Source organism: Chaetodon trifascialis, chromosome 19 (assembly GCF_039877785.1).
Source record: "Chaetodon trifascialis isolate fChaTrf1 chromosome 19, fChaTrf1.hap1, whole genome shotgun sequence".
Lineage (NCBI taxonomy): Eukaryota > Metazoa > Chordata > Actinopteri > Chaetodontiformes > Chaetodontidae > Chaetodon > Chaetodon trifascialis.
This window is the reverse complement of record NC_092074.1, coordinates 18,596,931-18,624,094: the sequence shown is the minus strand read 5'-3', so window position 1 is coordinate 18,624,094 and position 27,164 is coordinate 18,596,931. Positions and strand designations below refer to the sequence as shown.

The window sequence follows — 27,164 nt, the reverse complement described above, 5'->3', positions numbered from 1 at the left end:
ACGAGCAGACCAAGAAGGCAATGTTTTGTCAGTATTGTATGGCGGCAGGCGAACGGACAGCCAGCACAGACAGTTCACTGATGCGCATTGAAAATATAACACTGTTGATTTTTCATGTTTAAAAATGTTTAAATTCATCCTGTTGTGTTCAGGTGGAGGAAAAATGAAGGTTAAAGAATCAGTTTAATTGTTGTTCAGCATTGTTAGAATTTCTTATCAGTATCAAATTAATTTAGCCAATAAACACGTTAACTAACTGTCCGACTGTGTGTGCGACTAAATTTTTCTTTGTGCTACTAAAATTTTTTACCTGCTAGCACCAGTGCTACCAGCTAAAAAAGTAAGCGTACAGCCCTGTAATGACAGAATCGTCAAGTCAGTTTGTTTTCCAAGTTGATTGCGTTGTGATTGTTCTTTGCCAATAATGAGTTTAGCCAACGTTTGTGTTTTTCTTTCAGTCAGTGTGAGGATTGCTCTTTCGGTATTTTCCACATTAGCGATGAAAGTCTGAAAGGAGGGAGTGAGTTTCACCACTTGTATGAAGGATGTTACTACATGGGCTCAGGAACACTTCGGAAAACTGTAAACACAGTTCATCTGCACATGACTGAATTGTGTTTTTATTTACATTTAACACAACGTCCAAGCTTTTCGGGAGTCTGGCTTGCATACTGTATGACTCACACTGAGCTGTAACTGACAGCCGGGAGAAAATCTCACCCTTTCTTTCTCATTCTCTCTGGCTCCCACTTTTGATATTTCAATATCATTTGAATAATATCAGGGTTTATTATTGACTGTGCGTTGCGGTTGAGTGGACCGATTTAAAAATAGATTCATCTGCTCGAGCCCGGATCTCTGCCTCTCTCTGCCGCTGTAGTCCGGCAGCGCTGATACTGTATGTTGATATTGTGTGAATAATATCTGAGGCATTATGGAAGAGTGCTTTTTGGTTGAGTGGACAGAATCTGAAATCTATGAAGTCACTATGGCTTGGACACACCGGCAATACTGGCTGCATAATAAAAAGGCAGTCACACAGGGAATGGGAAATTGCTCATTTCTGTCTCAAGTGTTACTTAAAATGAATTCAAAGGCAAATATTTCTAAACTGTAGCTGCTTGGTGCTGGCTGGCTTGATATGACTGTGAAATAAAATAAGTAACAAGCACAAGGTGACACGTTGAGGATGCCATAGAACCCAAATTTGAGCTGTTTCAGTAAAAATGCTAAAAAAAAGACTATGTACAACTTGAACATTAACTCTAATTTATGTTTCCTTCACAAATAGGAATAAAAGTGAGATTCTTGAGAGCTTAGTCAATAGTTAATGTCTAAATATCGCCAATAGAGGCGGGGGTCTCATATTCCATATGTAACACACTGCATCAGGAGCACAACAAGCCATGCATGTCTTGTTTCATCTAAATGGACACTGTCAAAATCACTGGCAATGAAATAAAGCTCCAACTCCAACTTCTCAAAGAAATAAACAAATAAGTCGCGCAGTGTTATCGCTTCGTATGATGTCCAAACTGTGAAACTTTATTACTAACCTGGTTTAGAATTACTGTACAAACTAATCTATTGACTTAGTGTGTGCAGACTGAGAAATGATGACTTATACTTTGTGTATACAGTGAGTACATCTTTATCATTCCTGTGCTGTGTTACTTGACTGTACTTTAAAATTAAGGGGTTTTATACATTTTTGAAGTAAGTGCATTCCATTCGTATTAAGGCTGAATTCAACTGAAAAGAGATTCCTGATTTCTCTGTGAATGTGTTAAACACATACCAACATTTCTGCTTCACCTGTCTGACAAACTAATTGCCTTCTCTGATTTGGACATGGGTTTGTGTTGTGTGTTGTTCAGGCCTTTGTTTTTAATGATTCCTTCATTTCTCTGCACTCTATGACCTCAAAAGCTGCCAATTAATAAGCCTGTTAGAAAACGCTGCCATTTCGCCTGAGGCTTCTTTAGCAGGCTGGTCCTGTGGAGGTTTTTTTTTTTCCTTTTTTCACACCTTATCGGTGCGTTCACCTTATCTCAGTTCTTTATAGATTTTACTGGATTATAGTCGTGCAGATCTTCACAGCAGTATTTAACAGCCAGTAAACAGTCACACACACAGTTCTCCCATTAGAGATAAATGCCACAAAAAAGAGGCTGTGTGTATGGCTGAATATGTGTGTGTGTGGGTGTGTGTGTGCACGCACGCACATCTTTCTCCCCTAACCTCTGCGTAATCCCACGTAGTGTGAGTTTGTGTAGGTATGTTTGTGTACTGTATGTGAATGCACATGTACTGTGTAGCGTCAATGTGTACGGCCTCTAGATATGGCGTGTGTTTGTGTGAGTGTGTGTGTGTGAGTGTGCGCGCGTGTCCCACTCCACTCAGTGTAATCTCACGATTCAGTGGTTCAGAGAAAATCTCCCTCTTTCCAATAAACTCTCCATTTTTTCTGCCTTTCTCTCTCTGTCCGGCTCAGCCCTCCCTCTCTCTGTCAACAATAAATGAAGAGGATGTTTGTCGTTCAGATGAAGCCTCTCGCCACACTCCATCAGAAAAACTCTACTGTTACCACGGAAACGCCAGTTCATCGCAGATGGCAACTGTTTCTGAGAAAAAGGGCCTTTATTAAAAACAGGCTGCCACTCAATCGATTGCTAACTTACCGGCTGACCGTCTGATGGCGGCTGATACACTTAAAAACCTGTTTCTGACTTACAGCTGGCAGCCGTAACGTCCACACTCACAGAAGCCATCGATACATGAGCCACGCTAGCCGGGTCGTTTTCAAAGATTTACAATGGGTGATTCATATAAACAGCAGTTTCATAACCACCTAAAACAACTCTGCCATTTATGCTCTGGAGCTTTTGCCAGAGCAGAGGGTAACGACATCCATCACCTCTGACCGACAACCAAAGTGGACTTACTAACTGTTTCTGCGGATGTCATCGCTGGTCTGTCAGTCGGCTCAGCACTTTGTCTCTGCTGTACATTCACCTCAGAACGACCTGTAATAACTGTTTTGATGTCCTGAATATTTCATCTAATTTGCTAGTTTGTCAGCTGCACTTTGTTGCTGTGTGAATCAGCAAATGCTAGCATGCTAACACACTACACTAAAGCCCAGTTAAGACTGGACTTATTTCTCTGGGGGAGGTGGAGTGATTAGGGAGTAATCTAGCAACCCCGCCACAGACTCACTGGTCCTCTGCTGCTTATCCTGCTTTTTTCTTGACTTCATCAGGTGTTAAATGACAGAGGAGGGGCACAGTGAATCCTCGTGTCATGTTAGTCCTGTCCGAGTCGAGTGGTGCTTAAGATGGTGAACATGGTGAAGATTTGCATGTTAGCATGGTCGCTGTGAGCATGCTAGCAGGCTTCAGTTAGCTGAAGTTTCACTGAAACCACCCTGCGTGTAGCCTCGCGGAGCTGCTAGCATGGCAGCAGACTCTTAGTCTTGGTGAGTAATGTATGTGCCTGTAAACCTTGTTAAATCACAGTTCAGTGGGGCAGAAAATCACACAATTTCTCACTGCTGAGAATTCCTCCTGAATTTCCAACGTGTAGAAATCACCACAAAATGTAGCTGAGACTAGTTCCTGTTTGAATAATTGAACAATGTTGAGTTCCAGTCTTGAGCTGTGATTGGTTGAAATACACCACGCGTATCCTATCTTTGTAAATATCATCCCATTTTCTTTATTTGTTTCAAAAAACAAACTAGCATAACTGATTTCGGGGCGAAAATCGAGTAAAATGAGATTTATTAACGTTAAATACTCGAACACGCCTCTGATTATCCATAGATAATGATTAATGAAGAATATGAAGCTTATAGTATTGGCATAATGCAGAGTCAGTTGTGGGCAGCCAGCTGTCAAATGTGTTGTCTCAGCAAGGAAGCTGGCACAGACAGCGTGTACAGAAAGTACAGCTTCGAGGCAACCGCGGGTTAGATCCAAGGATAACACATTAGAGGGAAGAGAGATCCTAAGTGAACGTGGACGCAGACCAGAAACCAGAAGTTTCTTTCAAGTCTAGCTAAAGTTTCCCAACATTGGCTCTGCAGCGTCTCTTCGTCTCAGCTCTTATTGTGCACAACAGGAACCAAACTGTCCCTCTGCTCACTGTTCCACTGAAACGCACTTTGGTTCATAATGTGAATGAACAGATTTCAAATCATGAACGATTAGAAAGATCCATCCAGTTCCATTTTCACTGAAGCCAATGTGGCCAATTTAGTTGCTTCGGGTCATTTCATTGTTTTCAGCCAAATACTGAAACCCTCTTCTGTTGGCCAATGACTGAACAGGAAAGAAGCAAAGCAATTAAGACATGTCTACTCACCCGCATCCTGATGAGTCCTTGTGCCTCTGTGCAGGACTGCGTCAGCCCGTAACAGTAACACTTGCTGCAGCCGAGCGGGTTTCGTACCGACAACCCAAACGTGTTTGCCTTACAGCTGTCGCAGTTGTCTCCTTCCACATTTGCCTTGAAAAAAAAACACAATTTCTGTTTCAGTAGACTGCATGTGGAGGAGAAATGAAGTTGTTAATGCACCTCAGTCCACTCGGCTGATGATCAATATGGAGGAATTTGAAATTTGAGGTTGCAAATGAAAATTAATCTGAAAACAGGACAATTAAATGACATGGGCCAGCTACAAGAAACATAATAAGCATCTAATCCTTTATGTTTACCAGCCTATATTGAATTCATAACAATGATATTTAATTGACTTACATTGTGTTAACTTGGACTGCATCACATATTTAAGCTATTAAAATACACCCGACCTAAACAACTGTCCCAATGCAACTGAGGCATTGGGACATTGGAACAGAAATAACTGCGCTGAATTGTTTACGTTTTGAGTAAATAAGCTGAGAGTTGACTGGTCTAAAGTGGGACTGTGGACAGGTCTGTGTATTAAGCCTTCTCTCTGCTGGGCTTACAGTGCTGTCAACAAAACGTCATCCAATTAATGCTGAGCTCTGTCAAAACGGAGGTTAGCGAGTGTGAAGGAACCTGGAACGTTAACAGGAGTTGACCACATAATTAGCATTTGTTATGTCAAAAGGAGGTCATTATGGTATTACTGGCAATAAGTGATCATCACTGCAAATCGCAAATATTCTTCCAGTTTTTTTTTGTTCACACTCTCACAAAACACAAACATCTGAAACACTGAGACCACATTTTGACTCCTGTTACCTGAGAGTGGCTTCTTTAACGTTAGAGGTATGTGATGCTGCTAAAGCCATGAGGAAATGTAGGAGCATCACATGCTTCCATAGATAGAGAGGTATTTACAGACAGACAGACAGACAGACAGACAGACAGACAGACAGACAGACAGACACACACACACACAGACACACAGACAGACAGACAGACAGCTAACCAGCATGCAGTAACACTTCACAGACAGCAGAAATAACAGATGAAGAGGGAGACAGGTGACAGATCGAGTGACTGTTTGAGTGACAGCCAGTCACCCTCCTACTTGCTCAGTGACGATGACACTCAGTGATCTGAAGCCTCATTACAGCCCATGAATCAGGTGTGTGCGGACGAGTGCGTGTGTGTGTGTGTACGTGCACGCAAAAATTTGTTTTAGTGCTTGCCGCTGTCTACGTGGGATAATGTGATCAGAGAGTGACGGCGGGGATGAAAGGTGTCTCCAGTCTGAGGGTGCCATATATGGGATATGTGCATGTATTAGTGTGTGTGTGTGCGTGCAAGTGCGAGGTGTGACAAGCTATTGATGAGAGTGCGTGTGTGTGATAATGTGATCAGCTTGTGAGGATGACAGGTGTGAAATATATGCTTTGTATCTGTCTGTATTGGTGAGTGTGTGTGTTTGTTTGTACCAATATATGATGTTTACACCCATAAAAATCTGCTAATGATACATTTAGCTTCCTTGGACAGCACAGAAGGAAAAATGTACGTGTGTATTATATATATATTTCTGCGTCCATCTATCTTTTTGTGTGTGTGAGCACTTTTGTGAGGCTATCACAGAGAGATGCCCGTCTTACTCCGTCCTGACATTTAGTGAAATAATTACACGCGAGCACACATACAGTATACTATCAAACACAGATGCGCGCATAGATTGTCCACGTGCACAGATAAAGGACGGGGAATCCACGAGCGGTAGCTCTGAAATCTGCGCTGACATTTCCAATCTGAACATCTCCTGGTAGGATTCAAAAGCGTAATCAGCGCAGCTTTTTCCTCACTTTCTCGCGCGTTCATTCACTCAGACTTTAAGCTTACTGAAAAGTCAAACAACAGCTGCTCGGCAGAATGTCAGCGCTCATTGTATTGTTGTGATTGGGCGGGTAAACTAACGTAGCCTGACAGACTATATCTCGGCTCAGTTTAATCACAAGGTTTACAGTAAATCTGGAAAACATCCATTCACATTCGGCTGAGCCCCGATCAGACTCTGTGCATGCATGTTGGACCACACGGCAAACAGCCTGGAACGACTCTGCACGGCCTGATTCTGGTGGATAGTTTTGCAGATATTTAAAAATGTTTTTCGAGTTGGACAAAGACTAATGGCAGCCCAGAGTTTATTGACATGTGAGGGTCATGCTGAAGGAGAGATGTCATTCATCTATTCAACACTTTACAACACTTTAAGTAAATTCCTACAAAGTCTTTCAAGGCGACAAGCGAATTAAAACTGTAGGTCAGCACAGAGAGGCTGTAACAGGACTGTTTACTTCAGGATGCCTTCATTCATACAGCCCAGGGATTCTCAGTCTGACACAAAGAAGAATTTGAAACACACATATCTGGTGTGTTACATAAAATGTGATCTTTTTAGACATGATTAAACTTAGGCAGTCTTAATAATGAAGCAGGCAAGCTTCATTAAACAATGACTGTCGCAGTTGGTGTTGTTATCAGTGTGATGATGATGATGCACATTTTTCATGTTAAATCCTTTATTTCTATAACTTTGACTCTAAAAACGTAAGGAGTTAAACACAAATAATGCAGAATGCGATAATTTGCTCATCCTCTTTGACATATATTCAATTGAAAGCAGTACAAAGATGCTCCGAAAACACCTGTTTGGATCATTCCACAGGTAAACAGGTTGATTGTAACAGGTGAGTGGGTATAAAACGGACTCAGTCCTTCACAAGTAACGATGGAGCGAGGTTCACCACTTTGTGAACACATGACTGGATGAGGGATGTTACTACATGAGCTCAGGAACACTTCATAAAACTGATGTCGGTAAACACAGTTTGTTTGTAAATCAGTGCATTCTGTTTCTTCTTATGTTTTACGCAGCATCCCAACATTTCTGGAATCAGCGCTGCATGTGACTCATGTTTGAGTTATAACTGACAGTCTGGAGAAAAACCAGCTCTTTCTTTCTTATTCTCTGTCTCCCACTTTTCATATTTCAATATCATTTGAGCAATATGACAGTTTATTATTGACTGTGGGTTGTGCAGAGTCCCAGCTTCTCTGGGATTGAGGTTGCAAAAGCTTAAACTACATTACAACTAAAAGTGCATGGACAGAAAGACTAAAGGCCACAGTCCCCGTGTGTGTTGCTGTGAGCGTATGCCGTACCTTGCAGCTACACTTTCCCGTTCGGTCGGCGCAGGCACACACTTGTCTCTCCAGGTCGCAGGTCTGGCTGTCCGATCCTGAGACGCTGCACTCGCACTGGGTGCACTGTGGGAAATGTGGATGCAGACAACGCCGAGCTTGTTATCAACAATATAACAGGCTGAGAGAGGAGCTAGCAGAGTGTGTCCCAGCTTTATGCTTCACCAAACCATTAAACTTCACTCCAAAATGAAAATGTTGCCATTATCTTCTCGAGTTCACACAAACACAAAACACACGAGTTGTCCACTTTCTTTCCCATTCAGCTGAAGCAAGTTCCAAAAAGTGCCAAAAAAAAACAAAACTTCCCCACAGGATCATTAAGCTGTTTTTATTCTGCTGTCATGCCATTCATGAAAAACTATTTCCAAACCACTTCTCTACCTCGAAGCCTCACAATGAATCAAACACCAAATGGGAAATTCGACTGTGATGATACGATCGCCCTTTTTGAAGTGTAATTAAAGAAAGCCTGCTGCCTTCAAACCAGGGACACTTAAATGAAACCAAAAGTTTGGCGGTTATGTAAAATTCAAGGCATTGTTGAATCACACCTGTGGACAGCATGCCAATATACTCTACATACAGCAGGTCGCTCATCTTTTTATTTCAAGTGAGGCAAATATAAGCTGAAAGGTTGCAGGAAAGTTTGGCGTTTGTGTAAAAATTACTTAAGATTTAAAGAAAACCACTGTGTGATGACATTATTAGGCCTCTATCATCAGGCGGGGGACATATTCTTTCACTGAGGTCTTCTATGCTCCTAAAATCCATAACAATAGCATTATCATGTCTGTGAAAAGCTCTCTCCCTCGTCCAAATAAAGTTACCCCCGAATGGTCGAATCCCATCTGAGATACTCTCCAGTGCCTCCTCTCTTACCTGAATAACAATAAAATTAAGTTTTATGATAATAATAGTCATATAAGCGGTGTTGATATGGCTCAGTCACCTGCGGAAAGTCTCTGTATCCGATTTGACATTCATTGCATTTCTCTCCTCTGAAGGCGTCGTGACAGAAGCAGCAGCCGGTGTTGACGTTACACTGCTGGGTCACTGAGCCGATCGCGCTGCAGCCACACTCCTGCACACACAAACACAAAGACGGGTTATCGTCCGCTGTCGGTCGTTAAAAGTTAACTTTATTCGGACATTAGGACGTCAAGGAGAGGCTTAAATCGCATGCAAAGCAAACAACAGTCTTGGTTCTTTGAGGTAGATGACAGCCAAAAGATAAGTTTGAAATCACTGTCCAAACTCTACCTGAGCTGTCGGATGTCTTAACGATTGACAAATGTCTCAATTAAAGATGAGGACGGCATGAAAATAGACGTTCGTTCTGTGTGCTGCACAATCATAACCTGAAGAGCTGTAAATGCCTGTCAACTGTGGCTGAATCAATTCAACTCAATGGGCTTTACTGACACGCAAGGGGTAGACTTGTGGTATGGTTGAGGTTAGGGTTCGGCAGGTAGTGTTTATGCTCATGGTTAGTCTCCAGGAAATGAGTGTAAGTCAACGTAATGTCCTCTGAAGTGATGGAAATAAAACTCTGTGTGTGTGTGTGTATGTGTGTGTGTGTGTGTGTGTGAATGCATGCGTGTGCGGTGTGTGAATGCATAGGTCATTCACTGTCCCTCAGGTTGTGGCACGTTGATGCATACCGGATATCTCCTTCTCCTGGGAGTATTGTGAATTTTGGCGTCATTTCGCTCTTTGAAATCTGAGTTGAACTTGTCTCACGGGCTGAACAGTGATGCAGACTTGTCTCTGGGCTCAGCTCCTGTGGTTGGAGGGCTTCGGATTGGAGGCATCAACCAAGAGCCTCACTGTCACTGAAAGCGTGGACATTTCCAGATGATTGTGAACTCCTGACCCACAGCAGTCGACGGTCTTTCACTGCTCGTAACCTTCAGCGATGTTTCACGTGTTGATGTTTGTTCATGCTTGAAGCTGCAAGGCTTTTCATCAGCAGCGTCTCTACACAGCCTTTACTGTGTCAAACGATCCACACTCAAGTATTTCCTGCGTGTATTCGACTGTATTTTGCTCGGTTCTAGTTTGCAATGTCTTTCGTTGTACTTCACTCACTGCTGTCTCATGTTGTACCTTTCTGCTTTGCTGCGTTTTACTTTGTTCAGTTGTGTTTGATACCTTTTTATGTTTGTTTGTTATCACTACGATCAGTTGAATCCCTCTTTTTTGTCCTGATGTACTCCTCTGGATCAACCGTCGTTAAAGCGAGACTCGCAGCACTTTCATGTTCAAGCCTCTAATTGCTAATAGTCTACCGCTACTGCTAATAGTTCACTGTTATTGCTGCCTCGCGGCCCGCTGGTGAGACAGTTTCAGTGCAGAGCATTTATTTTTTAAACACTTTGAACAAAGTCGTGTTACAAAACAGAGGCGTCGAGGAAATGGGAGCGATAGTCACAGAAATAAAGGTGATAAAGAGGACGGAAGATGGAGAAAAGGCTGCGCGAACAGGCACTGTGATAATAAGGGAACAGAGAGGGAGCATGCTGAAAGGAGAGGAGGATGGAAAACAAGGACGGGGAGCAGGTGAAACGAAGCTTAAAAGACAAATCAGATAAAGTCTTATAAAAAGTGTAAACTGCAACTAAAATGTGGAAAATGCTTAGATTTCATTTGATTATATTTACCTTCACAACACACTTATTGGGGTTAAAGTAGTAAGAAAGGTGTTAACGTGGTAATCTATTATAAAAAGTAATAAAATGAGTATGCACAAAATTATCTACATTGATTAATATACAGAGTATTTTGCTACTTGCATTATTTTTGAAATTAGAAAAGATTTATCGATCATCAGTGACAGGATTTAAATTATTTGTTTAGTGGAAAGTGAAATTAATGAAAGGTACAGTAAGCTTTGTATTTCCATAGACCAAAATGTTTGCTAAGCCCCTCCACTTGTTAGTAGAAGTACTGCAGGTGACATAAATGCTGCACATGCACTCTCAGCCTACCTTGCACCCAGTGACGATATCATGGCCCCAGTGGTTGGGAGCACAGCGGTCGCACCTTTCACCAACAGTGTTTGGAGGACAGATGCACTGTCCTGTGTTAGCGTCGCAGTTATTCCCCACGTGACTGCACTGGCAGGCTGCAGGAGAGACGAGACAAGAACACGGGCTTTAAACGCTTCTGAAGACAAATCACAGGCTCACCTGTGAAAACCTCACTGACAAGTGCACTTCTTTTCAGTGACCTATTTCTACTCCATCTCAACAATGACACCGTTTTTCTTTCGCGACATGACGTGTCGGGTAGCAGCTTCCAAAGTGAAACAAAAGCAACATGTCTGGGATTGAGAACGGGGGAACGTTTTGATAGAAACTTAAACCTCCGGGGAAACGTTTTGGTAACAGCAAGCATCCAGTGAAAGAGAGAAACACTGACTTTAACCAACTGTTGCATGGGGAATGTCATGGATGCTGTCTATGCACAGGTGAAGGTGAATCTTGTGCGCAGACTGAATAATAATTTAAGTAAAGCAGCTTCACTTATAGGACTCTGAAAGGGTAATTTGAGCTACTGCATAACGACTGAGCTGCTTATTGGAACACCCATAATCCCACAGCATCATTTATTTCAATTTATTTATCACCAATTACCTTAATCACCACAGTTCCCCACAAAACACAATTGCAAAATCTTGCCAAGTGCACGGCTTGATTGAAATGGGAAGTTTATTTTGTTAAAATTTCATTTGATAAGTTTCCTAAAATGATGGAATGATACCTGATTAGTTCATGTAGATTATGGTCGATAGTTACGTTAAGTTTGATCTGCTCACAGCCTGAATCATATTTTTATTCTGACTCGCCTGCAGCAAATCCCCTGAACATTAAACACAAGCCAGCATATTATTTCTGTAACCTGACTGCTGCACGGAGGTGATGATCTTAAGATGAGTCAAAGCAAATAATTCCCAGCCCTATCTCGTCTTTCTGCTGCATAACTGGCCTTTCTGGCTAATTTATTACTCTGCTTCTTGGCTGTCAATAGTGGTTAGCATCAATAATATATTGCATAAGGAGATACGTGGGAAAAGCTATTCATAGCCACACTTGGGGTGCGTGGATGCTTAATCTTCATTTTGGGCAGCACAGGTTTGCTGCACCTGCTGCCTGGGTTGCCAAGTTTTTAGGACATATGATTTAATAATTTGAACATATTCCCTCTAAAAGAAAGGACTCTGGTCTGGAATAGACATTTGGAAAATGGCTAAAGTATTTTCAGATGACGTAACACACCCTCAGGCAACGGCAGAGAAAATCCTCAGCTCTTGCAAACAGCTAAGCTAACTGCTTTCAGATGGGCACATTTTGACCAGTTCATCATTGATACATCTGATCAATATAGAAACAACTACTGATCTGAAAGGATAATCACTGCAGTATATATTAGTATTAGTCTGTTCTGCATTAGCATTCAACATTAGCCACCAAATGCTACTGCTAATACCAGACCAAGTAAGGTTGCATTAGCAAAATCCCTGAGTGCATTGAACAGAGCAAGGATGTTTTATTACTTATGAATGCTACTTTTCAGTCGTAAGAGGAAGAAGCCACCATTGATCCTTTCAAAAGTCACAGAATCGTGCTTTGAAAGGAATTTCCTTTCCTAAATTGTATAGCCTCTTGTTGCATTTCATAGAAAATACATGTACTTTTCACACCTTTTCTACATCTGCAAGACTCTCCACTTCAGCACATCCAACACCAGCCACCCGCAAGTCTGAATCAGCGACATGCTGTACAACGTGGCTCAACTTGACCTTTAATTTGAGCGATCAATGTAGACATGAGAGCGTTGTTAAATCCCTGCTGATTTAACTCTGAATCACTGCTACTGCAAGAAGAGTTTTCAGTAAATCTGTGCAAATGAAATTAGCTGTTAAGTTTGTCCTTCTATGTATAGCACTAATCATGATGCCAATGAACAGACATCTAGAAACAAAACGAGCCGTACCCTTCTGTCAGCTGAAGATTATCTTATTTACATGAATGCAAACAGGTAGGCAGACACCAAAACAAGGATTTCCCGAAAATCTGATTTGTTTAAAGGATTCCATCCTCAAACATCCTTCACACAGTTATTATCAGCTGTTTTGTTTGTTCACCAGCCAAGATGAGTAAGAAATCTTTCAGCTCCATAATTTATTGGTCACGTCATTATTATTCTGTGTGTTCGACCTTCAAAGATGCTCGTATCAATCAGCAGCGCGTTTCTCTTGGCAACAGACACAGGATTTAGTCCAGATTCTCTAATTTGACCGTTTTTACTGCTGCCCTCCCTCCTTCTATCCTGTCCGTCTTTCATTTGTTCCGCAATCTACATAAACATATATGCATACATGGATGGGTGCTTTGTTTGATGTAGCTATAGCTTTTGCCATGATGCATGATTCATAACCCAGGGGAACCTGCAGAACTATTTATAAAACATGGCGTAATGTCAAAAATAGTTCTTCATAATATCTGCGACTATCTTTTATGAGACAGGAAGTTTGTGTTTCTGCAGGAAACTGATGATGCTGTGAAGTTACAGTACACTGTAGATTCAAACTGTATTATGTCCATGTGAAACCGGAGCGGGAAGAAATGCCTACGCTGACTAATTTCTTTGTAATACAAAGCAGCGCTCTTTTAAGTAAAGCCAGCGGCTCACGTTCAGAACATTTTTTGCAATGTTTTGCGATAATGATGTTTTAACTTTGTCCTGCTTGTGAGCAAAAATAAAAGTTTGCCTTGCAATAATTAGAAAACTGGCACCATGATGTGAAAGAATAACATGCATCTCTGAAATGACACAGCAACTTTTTCTAATTTATCTGCAGACAATTTGTGGAAACTTTAAATTACAAAGACGACCAGAGCAGCAGTTTCATAAGAAAAGCATTTTGCTGCTGCTGACATGACTTTCATCGCAAATTACTGTGTAAATATAGAGCAAATCTATCTGCCTTGATTCTGTCAGCATTACCAGGTGACTGAGCTATACTTTGGCTCTGAGGACTGATATCATGGAAACACTCTTTTCTGCCTCAGTTTGCTTACGTGTGCAGCCGCCCTCCTGGAAGTTGAAGAACCCCCGCGAGCACCGGTCACATTTGGGTCCGGTGACGCCCGGCTGACATCGACACTGACCGGTTTCATCGCAGTCAAATGACTTGGACCCAAAGGAGTTACAGTGACACGGGACGCACACTCCACCTGTGGTGATGCCGTGAGTCTGAGGCTGAAGAAACACAGAACCAGACAAGGACAAAGAGGTTGTCAATGGAGCAGAGGTGGTGGAATTGGGGTAAGACGCGTTGCAGACACACCCGAGCAACTTAGTGACAAGGTGGTTATAATGACACGAGATGGAAGACTGAATGAACAAGAGGAGGGGGCATATGAAGGAATAAAAATGCTGTATTTGAGATATTTCAGCCTTTTCAAGCTCAGGTAAAGCGAGAACATGAAACATTAAAATGATTTGGCTGACTTTTTAAATTGTATTTGTCTTCGGTTTAGAACTGCAAACTGTTTGACAGTGTGAAAACGCCTCTTTGTTGCTGCTCGGGAAAATAAAACACATGCATGTTGGTTCATCACACTGGACCCAGACATTCACAAAGTACCCCTTGAGAAGCAGCATGCCAGCCAACACAATTTTAACAAATCTTCTAAAATGTTGCCAGGAAAGGAAATTTGAATAAGGTGCAGTTCAGATAAAAATGAAGAAAAATAAATCTGCTTCCTGAATGCAGAATATGGCTTCCTCAGAAAAAACAGAAACATCATGATTTGCCTAAAAGTAATGACATTTACAACACCCGCTCAGCAACAAGAGCTTACTTAAAGATGTGACATTTTTTGCTGGCGTCTCATTGGCACGGTGGTATTAAGACGTGTTAAGGGTCGCTCATTATGTGTATGTTTCCCGACATGATGCACTCTGGACCTTGCATTAGTGCTTGCACACAGCAGCATCATCAAATGGAAATGTCTTTCCCAGAGAAACACAGCGATATGTCATACGCACCTCCATTTCCATGCAATTAAACCATCACACCCACAAACACAAACAGGTTGATGCTTGACACACGTGGAGCTTTAAATCTGCTCTTCAGCAGCAGGGATGGCCGTCACGCCACGTAAACACACCCATGCTGCTTAAAACACACCACTGTCATCCACATGCAGGGCGTGTTACCCCTGTCCTAGGCCTGTACGCCCCCCTGGGACAACCCCCCGTGCGGGACGCCCCCCCCCATCTCTGCTGCACAGTTTCCATGGGAATTCGCTCCACCGGCCTCCGAGTTTCCCGCCTCTCGTAACCTTGGCGACGCAAGTCACAGCGTCGGCCCACGAAGCCGGGGCGGCAGATGCAGCGGCCCTCAACATCACAGCGCTGGGAAATAGAGCCGTGAGCGCTGCAGCGACACGGCAGACACTCCTGACGCTCAGCATCCCACCAGCAGTTAGGCTGGACCAATCACAGCAGGGTACAGACAGGGGACCAATGAGAGTGAGTGAGCAGGTTGAATAGAAACAACAAAGTGAAAGTAAAAGAAGTGAAAAAGTAAAAGTAAAAAAAAAAAGAAGTGTGGAGATAAAAATCATTATACAACATCATAATCATTGTAGTATTATTATATTTACAGTTATGCTAACAATTAAAGAGCCTGAAGAGATAAAGCACGTCATTATGGATGACCTTTATCCCAAAAACAACAGAAACAATAACTATTTTATGTGAAATATTAATATAATGACGCATCTTTCTGGTCCTGCAGACACTACATAAGCTCTACATAAGCTCTACTCTACATAAGGGGAAACCGTTGCAGTACAAAGTAGTAAAGAGTGCAAATATATAAAATATGAAATCAAAAGTATACACACGATGAGCTGCACTGACATATGTATGAAAAGTGGCATACAGCTTATCAAATATGATCAAAAGCAATATCAAATGTGAAGTATAGTTAAGTGAATTAGTCATGAATTACAATTTGAAGGAACATGAATCAGCTTTTGACCTGCTGGATACCCATCACATGTTGGTAACTAAAAAAAAAATACATTTGATTTAAAGCAACAGGAAAAATAAAGTGTAATACAAATAAGATCACAGTAGAGTAATCAAGGTTAAAACGCTCGCCACAGGTAGTCCATTACACACATGATATTGCAAGATTACAAGAAAAACAGGGAGAATTAGTGCCAGAAATGGAAAACAAACTAACAAAAAGACACATATTGGAAATATCTGTAAAGATTATTGGCATCTGTGAAAATACCTACCATGCACTCGTCACACTGTCGCCCAACCACATTCTCTCTGCACTGGCACTGTCCAGTCTCCTTATTGCAGACCTCAGACACAGAGCCGTTAGTGTGGCACTGACAGGCTGCAGGAGAGGAGAGGAGAGGAGAGGAGAGGAGAGGAGAGGAGAGGAGAGGAGAGGAGAGGAGAGGAGAGGAGAGGAGAGGAGGAAAACAGCATCAATTATCATTTCCTAATGGCAGAATTTCTACGTGAGTACATGTAATAACACATATTGGTTTAACAATTACACAAGTCGGTGGGTGTGTTTACTTCACACTACAGTCGGCTGCATGAGAGCTCAGATCCAGCTTAAGGTCTTCCTCAGGATTAGCTGTCGATATGCTCTTTAATATGCGGCTGACTGCGCTTTAGAGGAAATACTCTCTCCCCCAAATAGATTCTCCACTCTAGTGGGCTGATTTAGTTTTGCCAGATTATATTTTGAATATAAAAGCAAACCCAGTTTAAGTATGAGCCTAAATGAAGCAAGGCTGCGACAGAGGACAACATCACACTTTCATTAATTTGAGAATGTGGATTTTCCCTGTTTGCCCTGATGAGAATCTGCTGCTGAGTGTGCAGAGCACAAGAAGTGAAGGAAAGTCATGACAAACAGCAGCCACAGCGTCCTCTGTCCGGATGAGGCTGCAGCTAGCAAGAATGAGTGAGTGCCATCACCACCTCCAATGCAAATCCACTGACAACAACACACACAGGTCCTAAATGTTCACTGACGTATAAATACACACTTTAGGTTAAGAAAGCATCTGATGCATAAGGAGGAAGGATGGGAACAGTTTCAACAGTGAACCATGTTTAAGGGCGTCTCCGTGGTTTGAGGGACGCTGACCGCGAAACAGAACGTCCCCAGTTTGAGTTGGGATGGGAGCATCTGTTGCATCTCTCTACTGTCAATAACAAAAGCTAAAAAATGCCCCAATGGTATCCTAAAATTGACAGTTTTTCAAACACTTTCAGGATTTTTTTTTCCTGCAAAAAGTCTACAAAAGCATGCACACCCAAATGTGACAAATAACAACAAAAAACAGAGCGCACACAGCAGTCAATGCTCCCCAAAAAATGCAATCCTGTACCAACACGTGACAATGTGGGCAGATGCCCTTCCTCAGACATTTTTTTTCCTGTACACACGAGTTCAGAGAGCGGTTTGCCTTGAATTTGGGGTAGTTCATTCTGTCTCTTAATGCAAGCACATTCACTGCTGCATTTCTCATAACATTCAGCTCTTTGCCTTTGTCCTGTGTCTGCAGCTTTTATGCTTCCTGAATGGATTAGTTACAGAAAAATCAGAACTTATTCCCACATATGACCTTTCAAATCTCTCTCTGAGATACTTTATGTGACTTTATTCAACTTTGTGTGTTTAAATCCTACAAGGAAGAAAAAAAAGACACGCCCACACACGCCAATCAACCCATTAGATATACAATTAAAAGCTTGAACATCACAGCTCCCATCTGGTGGGTTGGCTGTCAGCAGCACACACACAAATACACACACAGAGACACACACGCATCTTCTTAAGACATTAGCAGCGCACATCGCATCACGTAGACACACATGCGTACTCGCAGCCTGCTCTACCTCACGCCATTCGCTACCGTTCGCTTTGCAAGAGACAGAAGGACAGACCTGAGTGTGGGATGGGGAAGTGAGAGAGAGAGGGGTGCAGCAGATGTCCACACACACACGAACACACAGAAATATGCAGAAGCACACACAGATACAGCACACAGCATACATTCACGAACGCATCACACACGAACGCGGAGAAGAGGCACGCATGCCCTCCCACGCACACACGCACGCAGATGTACGCACACACACGCCTGATTAAGCGTACAAGAAAACATGCAGATATACGTTTGACTCTGTTTCACACAATCTCTCTCTCTCTCTCTCTCTCTCTCTCTCTCTCTCTCTCTCTCTCTCCTCTCTCTCTCTCTCTCTCTCTCTCTCTCTCTCTCTCACAGTCTCTCACCCCCACAGCTTCGCCCTTCGGGGACCATCTGGACTCGGTTCTGTCAGTCGCTACAATGCAAAGCCTTGTCGTGGGAGAAAATGTTGCTTTTTGTTGTGGTTTGTTGTTTTTTTCCAGTTCAGGCATTGATGGTGAATTTTTTTTTTTTTTTTTTTGCAACTTGAAATACATTATGTTCTGTTGAAATCAGCAATCTGTCATGTAAACAAACCGCAGGAGTAGCTACTGTGCATCTATTCTATATCATTAGCACTACAATGGTGCGTCGGAGAGGCGGCCGGGCGTTACACAGCCTATTACGTGTTCACATGCAGCACATACAAATTGCACGTTCAAGGTAAACAAATAGACGTACACAAGGAAATCTGTTGTGAGTATGCTGCAGTTTTCAGAGGCCTTGAGGGGAGATGATAGAGAGCTGCTTAATGCACGTTTCCTGTTTGTTTGATTACTGCAGCACAAAGCAGCTTTGTGTAATTAGTAGTGCTGTCAAAAATATCGTGTTATTAATGCGTTAACGTTCTTTGCGACCTAGTGAACTTGTAGTTTTTTATAAGCTGTGGTCACTGCTAGTAATGTTAGAAAAACTACAGGATCCAGCTGTAAACCAGAAACAAAACAATAGGCACGCCCCACGCACTTGTTTGGTCTCGCTAGCTGTAAAAGAGTAGGCTACCGGTTTGAGTGGATCTCAAGCGCGAAATGCGCTAACGGATGCTAACAAGATTCTGAATAGAAGGTTTAGTTTCAAAAAATTGCCAGATGGGTCGACTGACAAGTTATCTGTGTGTACTGGTGGTGTGAACTGAATTATCACCGTAGCACATCCAGTCTGAAATAACACTTGATGGCCAAACACACGGTTAATGCGAATTCTCCGCCGCCTCCTGGCTTAACTTTTAGGTAACCGTTAATAATCATTCTTTCTAGAGAGAAATAAGAGGCTGGGTTGATAAGCCTCTGGTGAATAAATAGAAGAGCATTATAGTCTGACTGCTTGTATGTTCAAATGAAAGTTTAAGCCATGGTTTAGCCTGAGTCCTAGTTTACAATAACGTGCACTTTGTAACTTTATCTTGTATCACCCTGTTTTGATCCCTTAGAAAGGGTCATTGAAGGGGCTTTTTTGTAACCAAGTATTTATTTTTTGTCATCTGTTTATTGACAGTGTTAAATTGTGTGAGATTTGATTCATTCAAATGTGAATGACTGCTCAAAGTGAGAATGTTAGAGTGAAATATAACACTACACATAGTTGTTTTCAATAAAAAAAACATTTGCACAAAGCAAGCCTATCCACTTTTCCAAGTTTAAGAGTATTAAAATGATAATTCAAGGGACATTTAGAATAGATAAAAATGTGCAATTAATCGTGAGTTAACTATGACATTCATGAGATTAATCGTGATTAAATATTAATCGATTGACAGCACTAATAATTAGTCATGTATTAGGACCAACCGATGTTAGAAGACCCAAACTCCCTTGTGTTGTGCAATACCTTTAAATGCAGAGCATGGCTGAGCGCGACTCATGGGCCTGCTTACGCTGGCTAAGATGTGATAGGACAGACACTGTTCAGGGCAACAGAAGTTTAGGTGTGATGAAACAAACTTTTGTCTTCAGCAATGACTAAAGAAGAAGACGTTTTTTTAAGAAGCTGAACACAAACTTCAGCAGTTTGTACTGTAAATGACACTTGTACAAATTCAGCTGGTAATTGTTTATGACTCATTAAACGGCGCATTGATCTTTGGGCTCAGATTAAAACAGTTTGTTCAGGCGTTTTGAGGCTTTTAAATCTACCTTGCAACATTTCAGGGGCCCATCTGTCCCATAAAAGTCTCAGCAGAGGACAGTACTGGACAGTCCATTAAGAGGGGAGAAATTGGAATTGGGAGTTTCAAAGAGCTTATTGATCGACTGTATGAAGTATCTATGAAACATTCATTAAGTGTCAGGCACACAGGAAGCATAATTACATTATTGAATTACGACACATCCACTTTGTTTCAGGGCCTGGATAAATGCGTGACATCTTTTCAACAACTCGCAAATGACTTTTCCCCATGTGAGAAATGGTCAGAGGACTTAATTGTCTTGGATTTACTCCTCAAATAAATTGCTTTGCGGCCAAGTTTGCTCGCAAAATCAAACCCCTTTCCACCCCCAGACTGAATCAAATGGAGCCGCTATTAGGGCGAGACACAAAATGGCTGCGTCAAAAATGGCCGCAGATGGGAACTCTGACATCAAAAGGAAAAGTAAAGGATTTTTACAGTCTAATCGTGCACAAATGGACTCGGCCTGAACTCCACTGCTCCACTCAATAAAATTCATTAAGACTGCGAGCGATAGGGAGAGCGAGGTGGCGGGGAGAGAGCGACAGACTGACACAAGCAGGGAGACAGAGAGAGAGAGATGTCGTGTTTTAATAATTCCTGGCGGTCATTCGTACAGGATCAATAACAACCCTCCGACTCCCAGACACGAGCAGCCGATCAGCACTGTAGGAGAGCAATAGATCAGGCTGATTAATCAATAACCATTTAGCTGGGTGGAGAGGGGAAACAACTACAGAACAATGAACTATCAAATACACATTAATACTCCCTGTCAGCCTGTCTACCTTCCTCTGTGCACATCTGATGCTTTTATCTGTCTTTTCATCGGCCTTGTCCGTCTCTGGCTCTTAACGAGGCGTCTTTCCGTTAATCTGTCTCTCCGCCCACCTCGCTGCCAGTGCCACCGTTATCGTCGGGTCCTGATGAAGATTTTCACAAACAAATGCCATCTGTACGTCTGCATTCGCCGCCATCTCTCTTGTTCGGCCCCCTTGTTCTTTACAGGTGTAGTTTTTATTCTCACTCTTAAGCACAGCTGGCAGTCAGCAGGCCGCTCCGACATCACACCTCCTACTAGCGCAGCTGCTTGCCGACGCGCAGTCACACACACACACACACACCACACACTCCAGATGGTGGACTATCTACTCAGTGTTTTAGTGGAGGGATTAAAGGTATCATTTAGCTGAAATTGAGTTTCATGGAGGAAATACTACCCTTCAGTGCAACACCCCTGCTGAGACACTGAAGGCACAATATTGGCTTTTTTCTAATGATTTTTTTTTTTCAAAGTGGATGATGTTTGCTGTCTTTAAGTCCCTATGTGCAGGATTGTTTTTTAATCACATTACAGCACCTTAAAGTCATTCTGGTGGCATAGTGTTCATAGACAACATCAAGACAAACTGATTCAATCAGTATGTTGCTTTTAGACAGCTCATTCTCAGACTGCCACGGTCAGTCTGGGAGGTTCAGTGTTCAAATCTTGCAAATAAGGGCTTTAAAGTCAGGATGTTGGTGCATGTTGTTGGTCTGATTTGTCCCCACATCAACTCTTAAATACCATTATGACAATATACCACAGCCTCAGTATTCTGTATCTGTATGTGTATTCTTGGAGTGTACTCTCATACTGGACTAAAGACGAGCCCACGCCACGTTTACTGATCCGTGGAGACTGTGGTTTTTTATAGAATCATACAATTGAGCTAAATGCTAAAAGCAGTGTAACAGTAGCACAGGAGGCAGAGACAACCAACGAACTCATCAACGTCAGCTGCACAGCCATATGTATTTAAAGCTTGCTAACATTAGCCACCATTAGCTGCTTGTCGGGGCAGACCAAGTAAGGCTACAGCGGCAAGATGTCAAAGATGAATATATTGAACTTATTCTTTATGAGTTAAATCTGTAAAACAATGAATGTGCCTTCATTTTTTGATATTTACACAGTGCCCCTTTAAAATAAGTATACCAAAATATACAAAGCTAAACTTGTATTAACTAATATCAGTATGGACTGAAGTGTTCTATTGCTCATGTTTGCTTTGTTCAATTTGTTGATTACTACCTTTATCATAACAGTTTACTTACGTTGGCAGTTTTTAGCTGTGACGGCGTCTCCGTAGTAACCCTCGGCGCAACTCTCGCAAACTGCGCCGCCGTAACCCTGGCGACACCGCAGGCACTGGCCTGTGATTGGATTACAGCTGCCAGGTACGGATAGGTCCAGGTTGCCATGGCAATCACAGGGCTGACAGGAACCCCCCGGCACAGTGGGCTGGCCGTAGTACCCGTTGGAACATCTAGGGGGCAGCAGAGAGACAGAAAATGTGTGGTAATGCTGGTTCATGTTGGATGTGCTCTAAATGTGACACACTGGCTGGGAATTCTGACTTTGGCGACTCCTAGTGGCAGCATTAAAAAGGCACTAATCTACCCCCTTTGAGAATGACTGGGCTCAAACTGACTGCAACAACTCCGTCTTGGTTTTTACAAACAGTAACGTCGGCCATCAGTGTAACCTGTAAGGTGAAAAATCCTAAAAGCACACCAACAATTGGTCACCATCCCATTTGGTGTGCTTTCAAGTTGTAGCAACAAGATGTGATTCCCATTCTCAGGATATAATCTGAGTTTGGGATAATACAGCATCAGGTGTTATTGACAGAGCGGGTAGTGCAATGATATCTCTTGTAAATTCAGTTTTGCTCTGCTTTCATGTCGCAAATTACGCTTGAAAATGCAGTTTTTCTCGGCTTTCAGGCCTGAAAGAAAATGTGCAGCGGCTCACCTCATCTGCTTTCTTTTGTGTCTAACAACTACAGAAAACAACTCTCAGATTTCAGCGGGTAAAATGTTCCCAGAGCAACTGTTTACCTTAGCCTGTGTGACAAGAACATACTGATATCCACATATAAAAACATATATATTAATCACAAATAGTAATTGGTTTTAGTTACAAGAGCTAGAAACTACTAATTACAAAATGAACCAGCAGTAAAGCTCATCTAGCAGAGTCCATGGGAATTATCAGCTTTGTTACAGGTGTGTCTTGACTGCTTGGCTGAAGGTGCCAGTTGTATGTATAATTCATATTAAACACACACTCACGCTGACAGACAGACAGACAGACAGAACTCATAAATATACGCACAAAGAGCTAGAGGGCAACAGAGCCGCAGCAAACATCAGCAGATATCAAATGAAAGTTTATAAAAGTAAGCTTTAGCAGAGGTTTAAAAAATGTAGATTTAATGTCTTCAGGCAGTTAGCTCCAAAACAGCAGCCTGTCCAGGTTCCACTGAAAATACTCCTTAAGCAAAGAATACATAAACGCTGCTATTCCTACTAACAATACAAAATCAATGTGATGCAATAAAATAGATGTCTTTCAGAGGTTCATACATTGTATATGTGCATGACTGATTTGTCTGTGGTGTCCTTGGAAGGCAAACATTTTAACTGGTATACAGTCTGGCCAATAAAAAATAAATAAATCCTTTGACTCTTTTGTGTTGTTTGTGTTCAGTGGAAAAAAAACATCCTCTTGATTGGTATCATTCATGGAGACAAAAATTAAAAATGGTTGCCAGCACCCGGAGCAAGGACAAGGACGCACAACTGTCACACAGCTCCAAGATTTTTATTGTATTTATTTATTTATTTTTTGCTTTTCAGCCTCTTACGTTTTGATTAATAACACGAGGAAGTCCAGATGCTGCAAAATATATTAACCTGAAACTGCTGCGCCGTGTCAAGAGCCACTGCAACCAAATAAAACAGGCCTGAGCTGAAATGAAGCTCTACAGGCCGAAAAGGGAATTGAGATGAAAGGGGAGAGGGAGAGAGAGAAAGAGGAGAGAGGAGAGGAAAGAGAGAGAGCGATGAGGGGGACTCGCATTGAAAAGAGAATTGAATTTAGAGGAGGAGGGAAGAGAAAGGACAGAGGGGGGAAAGAGTCAAGAGCAGCCAGCCATTATTACCACTGACCCTCCTTGGTACTCAATAGAACTGGTTTATTAGCTTCAGTGTGTGCATGTTGCTGAAGTGTGTGTGTGTGTGTGTGTGTGTGTGTGTGTGTGTGTGTGTGTGTGTGTGTGTGTGTAGTGCCACAAATACATTCTCCTAGTCAAGTGGAGAATCACACTGGCAGCAATCTCACTTCTTGGTAGGAGAGCAGTGTTCGTCTGTATTTGTATTCAGCTTTATTTGCAAGATGAATTCACACTTTGAAGCTTCTATTTTATTCTACTCTACTGCATACTGTCCGTGTGTGTGTGTGTGTGTGTGTGTGTGTGTGTGTGTGTGTGCATGTGCGTGTGGTAACTTGGGCCTTGAGAGGAAAGGGAGGTATTTATAGTGGAGGGTCCGGAGTGCTTGAAGGAGATATATTGGGGTGGTCAGACACCTGGTCAAAGCCTTCAGAGTGCACAGGAAGTGGACGCTGAGCACAACTGGTAGAGTTACAGAGGGAAAGCGAGGGGTCCTGGGATCCTTAAAGTTATGTTCTTTTATTTTTAGTGTTATAAATGGGGAGTCGGCGCCAGGGGAAGACAGGCTCTGCTCCTCCCTCATGCATTTTTTCCATATCTTTTAAAGCATTGCTCTTTGTGAGCGCTACTGTATATATATATCCCGTTAAAAGTAGTAATTGGGGCAGCGTGTTCACAGGAAGTAAAATGGGACTCTGATATGAATAAACATCTTGTAGTTACTTTGTAATCTGCTTTTAAAATGATGTGTATTACAACAGGGAGATAAGATCAAATGAGGTCTTGTTTTTGTTCCAATATGAGCAACTCTTTCCAATCGTCGACGTTGAAGCCACTTGAGGTTCAGTCGAGCAGTTTTTAAATCAGCTTAATACGTTCAAAGAACAACTGTGACTCGGTCAGTGAGGGGAGCTACACAAGTATCAGCACTTTCCTCCTCTTCAACGAGCAAAATGAGCCTCTACCCGAGGTTTCCGATTTGGAAAAGTGTACAGTAGAGCTTTATTTGCTTTTATTTATCATATCATTACTAACTATGAGCAGTGGACACAGGTTTGAACATGAATTCTAACATGTAAGGATGTTTCAGCCGACCGGCGCCCGGGGATCCAGTTTCTTTTTCGTCACCAGAAACTGGGTCCCCGGGCGCCGGTCGGCTGGCAGCCCGCCGCTCCTGGTCTGCCGCGGAGGAAGGACGACCAGGATGGGTTAAATGCGGAGGAAGAATTTCACCAAGTGCACGTTCTATGTAGTGTGACAAATACAGTAAAGGGATGTCTTTCTTTTTCTTTCTTTTCATGTTTAAACTTATTTAGTCACGGATATTTGGGTGGCATGGTGGAACAGTCGCAACACTGTCGCCTCACAGCTAGAAGGTACCGGGTTCGATTCCCGTCTGGGGTGCTCTGGAGTTTGCATGTTACTTAGTATGTACGTTTCCTGAGAATATCCTTTAATACCACAGTAACCACAGTATTACTACTGCAAGTAATATTCAGCAAAAGCTATACAGTAAGAACACTCACTTTAATGCTAATAGTGCTCTGCTACTGGTACTGATGGCATTAACAAATAACATTTTCATGTTCTTGATGCCCGAGTGGAAACTTTGTCCTTCAGCGCTCATGTTTCCAGTGTCGGCTGTTGTTATTGTTGTTAATGATTAACATTGAAAAGTCACACAGGATTGAGAGGGGGGGCCTCATTCCAGGTGAGACTGAGTCTTTCCTTTTCCGGCTGAAGGGAGGGGTGTCCCATCACTCAGGCTTGACCTTACATGACGGTCATTTTACAGGCTGTTGACATTAATATTAACACATGTAATAACATTAACAATAATCATAGCCATCGGCACGGCTTCCTGTTCCCCTCCAGATAAAAGAGGGATCTATTAAGCGCCTCATATCCATCATACTCAGAGCTTGATGGCGTTAAGTCACCAAAGCCCAAATGAACATGTAAAATGTGAAATACCATTAAAAGAGCAATAACATGCGGATACGCTGACAAACCCTAGATAGCACTAAATGGCAGCTTACAGCTCAGAGTGTTTTAGCTGACTTATTTGTTGGGCAGCTGCATTAAACAGCTTTCAGCCGAATTCTAAATGGCTGTTTATGGACAGGAAATTGAAAAGCATAATCACTTAGCAGCGAGTGGATAGTCTATTAGCATGGGAGGAATAGAGTAGCTTATTCTGTTAAAGCCCATAATACAGACAAATTGGCACATTACAATTAATTACCACTAACAACAACAAAAGCACTGTAGATAATGAAGTGTAATGGCAGGTAGTGCATAGCAGGTATCAATTAGACTAATAAAACAAGAAACAACCAACTGCTGATTACCTCTTTAATACTGTCATCTGTAATGTAAAATATTATTTCACATTATTTCAGCTCCTGTACACTCGGAGTCAACGCAGCTACCGACAGCCTCTGCTTCTTTCTCCTTTTTGTTTACCAGCTGTCCTCTCTCACCGACTGGAGGCACCATATGGCATCAGAGCAGCACACACACGACCACAAGAAAGTACGTACACAGGAGTACTGTATATTCAACAAGAGATACACGCGTACCTGAACATACACACACAAATATAGAGATGGATTTTTCAAACACATATACAAGTACTTCAGAGAGAGAGAGAGAGAGAGAGAGAGAGAGAGAGAGAGAGAGAGAGAGAGAGAGAGAGGTGGTGAACTTGTAAAGTCGGCCCTTCACTCAGCACTAGACTGTATGGTTTGTTAGCTGGGTTTCCAGACAAATATATTACAAATATGAAATGAATTTTGAGAAAATCTACAAAAGAAAGCGCAAACGGATGCTTGTTTCCATCCACGGCCTTTATGTGATTATCACGAGCAAACTCTCAAACCATGATAAGACTGCAGAGGAAGAGGATGCAACAAGATGACGACATTCAACCAGAACCTCAAACAAAAAACATGTAGGAAACACAGTCTGTGGAGCGATGAGACGTTTCAATCTTCCTCTTGTCCTCTCCTGATCAGCCACGTGAGTGAGCCACATCAGAAGATGGTGTTCAACTCCCATTAAGCACATTAAGGCTTTTTTCCATCAGCCTTTTCTAATGCGATACTTCAAAACCAGCATAAAAGCGCATAAAAACACGTTGATGGAAAAAGCTACTGGCCGGGTTGCAGAGCAGAGCGAGCAGAGCAGAGCAGGTGCCTCCAGTCCAGTTAAAAAATGGAATGACAATGACTCAGTTTGCTTTCCGGTGACAAATGAGGTTTATAAAAAGACTAAAAGGCAGACAGAGAGATTCTGCTGTGGACAGCG

At 42.3% G+C, this 27,164-nt stretch overlaps 1 protein-coding gene across 1 annotated transcript in view; it reads right to left on the bottom strand.

Annotated features, from left to right (window-relative positions):
• lama2 (laminin, alpha 2) overlaps positions 1 to 27,164 on the bottom strand; it is a 174,613-nt gene that overhangs the window by 60,739 nt on the left and 86,710 nt on the right. Inside the window, exons 21-28 of the mRNA XM_070988059.1 lie at positions 21,955 to 22,166; positions 15,990 to 16,096; positions 14,896 to 15,168; positions 13,752 to 13,932; positions 10,656 to 10,792; positions 8,618 to 8,749; positions 7,627 to 7,731; positions 4,366 to 4,509 (exon numbers count right to left, since the gene is read on the bottom strand). Coding sequence (XP_070844160.1) covers positions 4,366 to 4,509; positions 7,627 to 7,731; positions 8,618 to 8,749; positions 10,656 to 10,792; positions 13,752 to 13,932; positions 14,896 to 15,168; positions 15,990 to 16,096; positions 21,955 to 22,166 — 1,291 coding nt within the window. The remainder of the gene's footprint in view (positions 1 to 4,365; positions 4,510 to 7,626; positions 7,732 to 8,617; positions 8,750 to 10,655; positions 10,793 to 13,751; positions 13,933 to 14,895; positions 15,169 to 15,989; positions 16,097 to 21,954; positions 22,167 to 27,164) is intronic.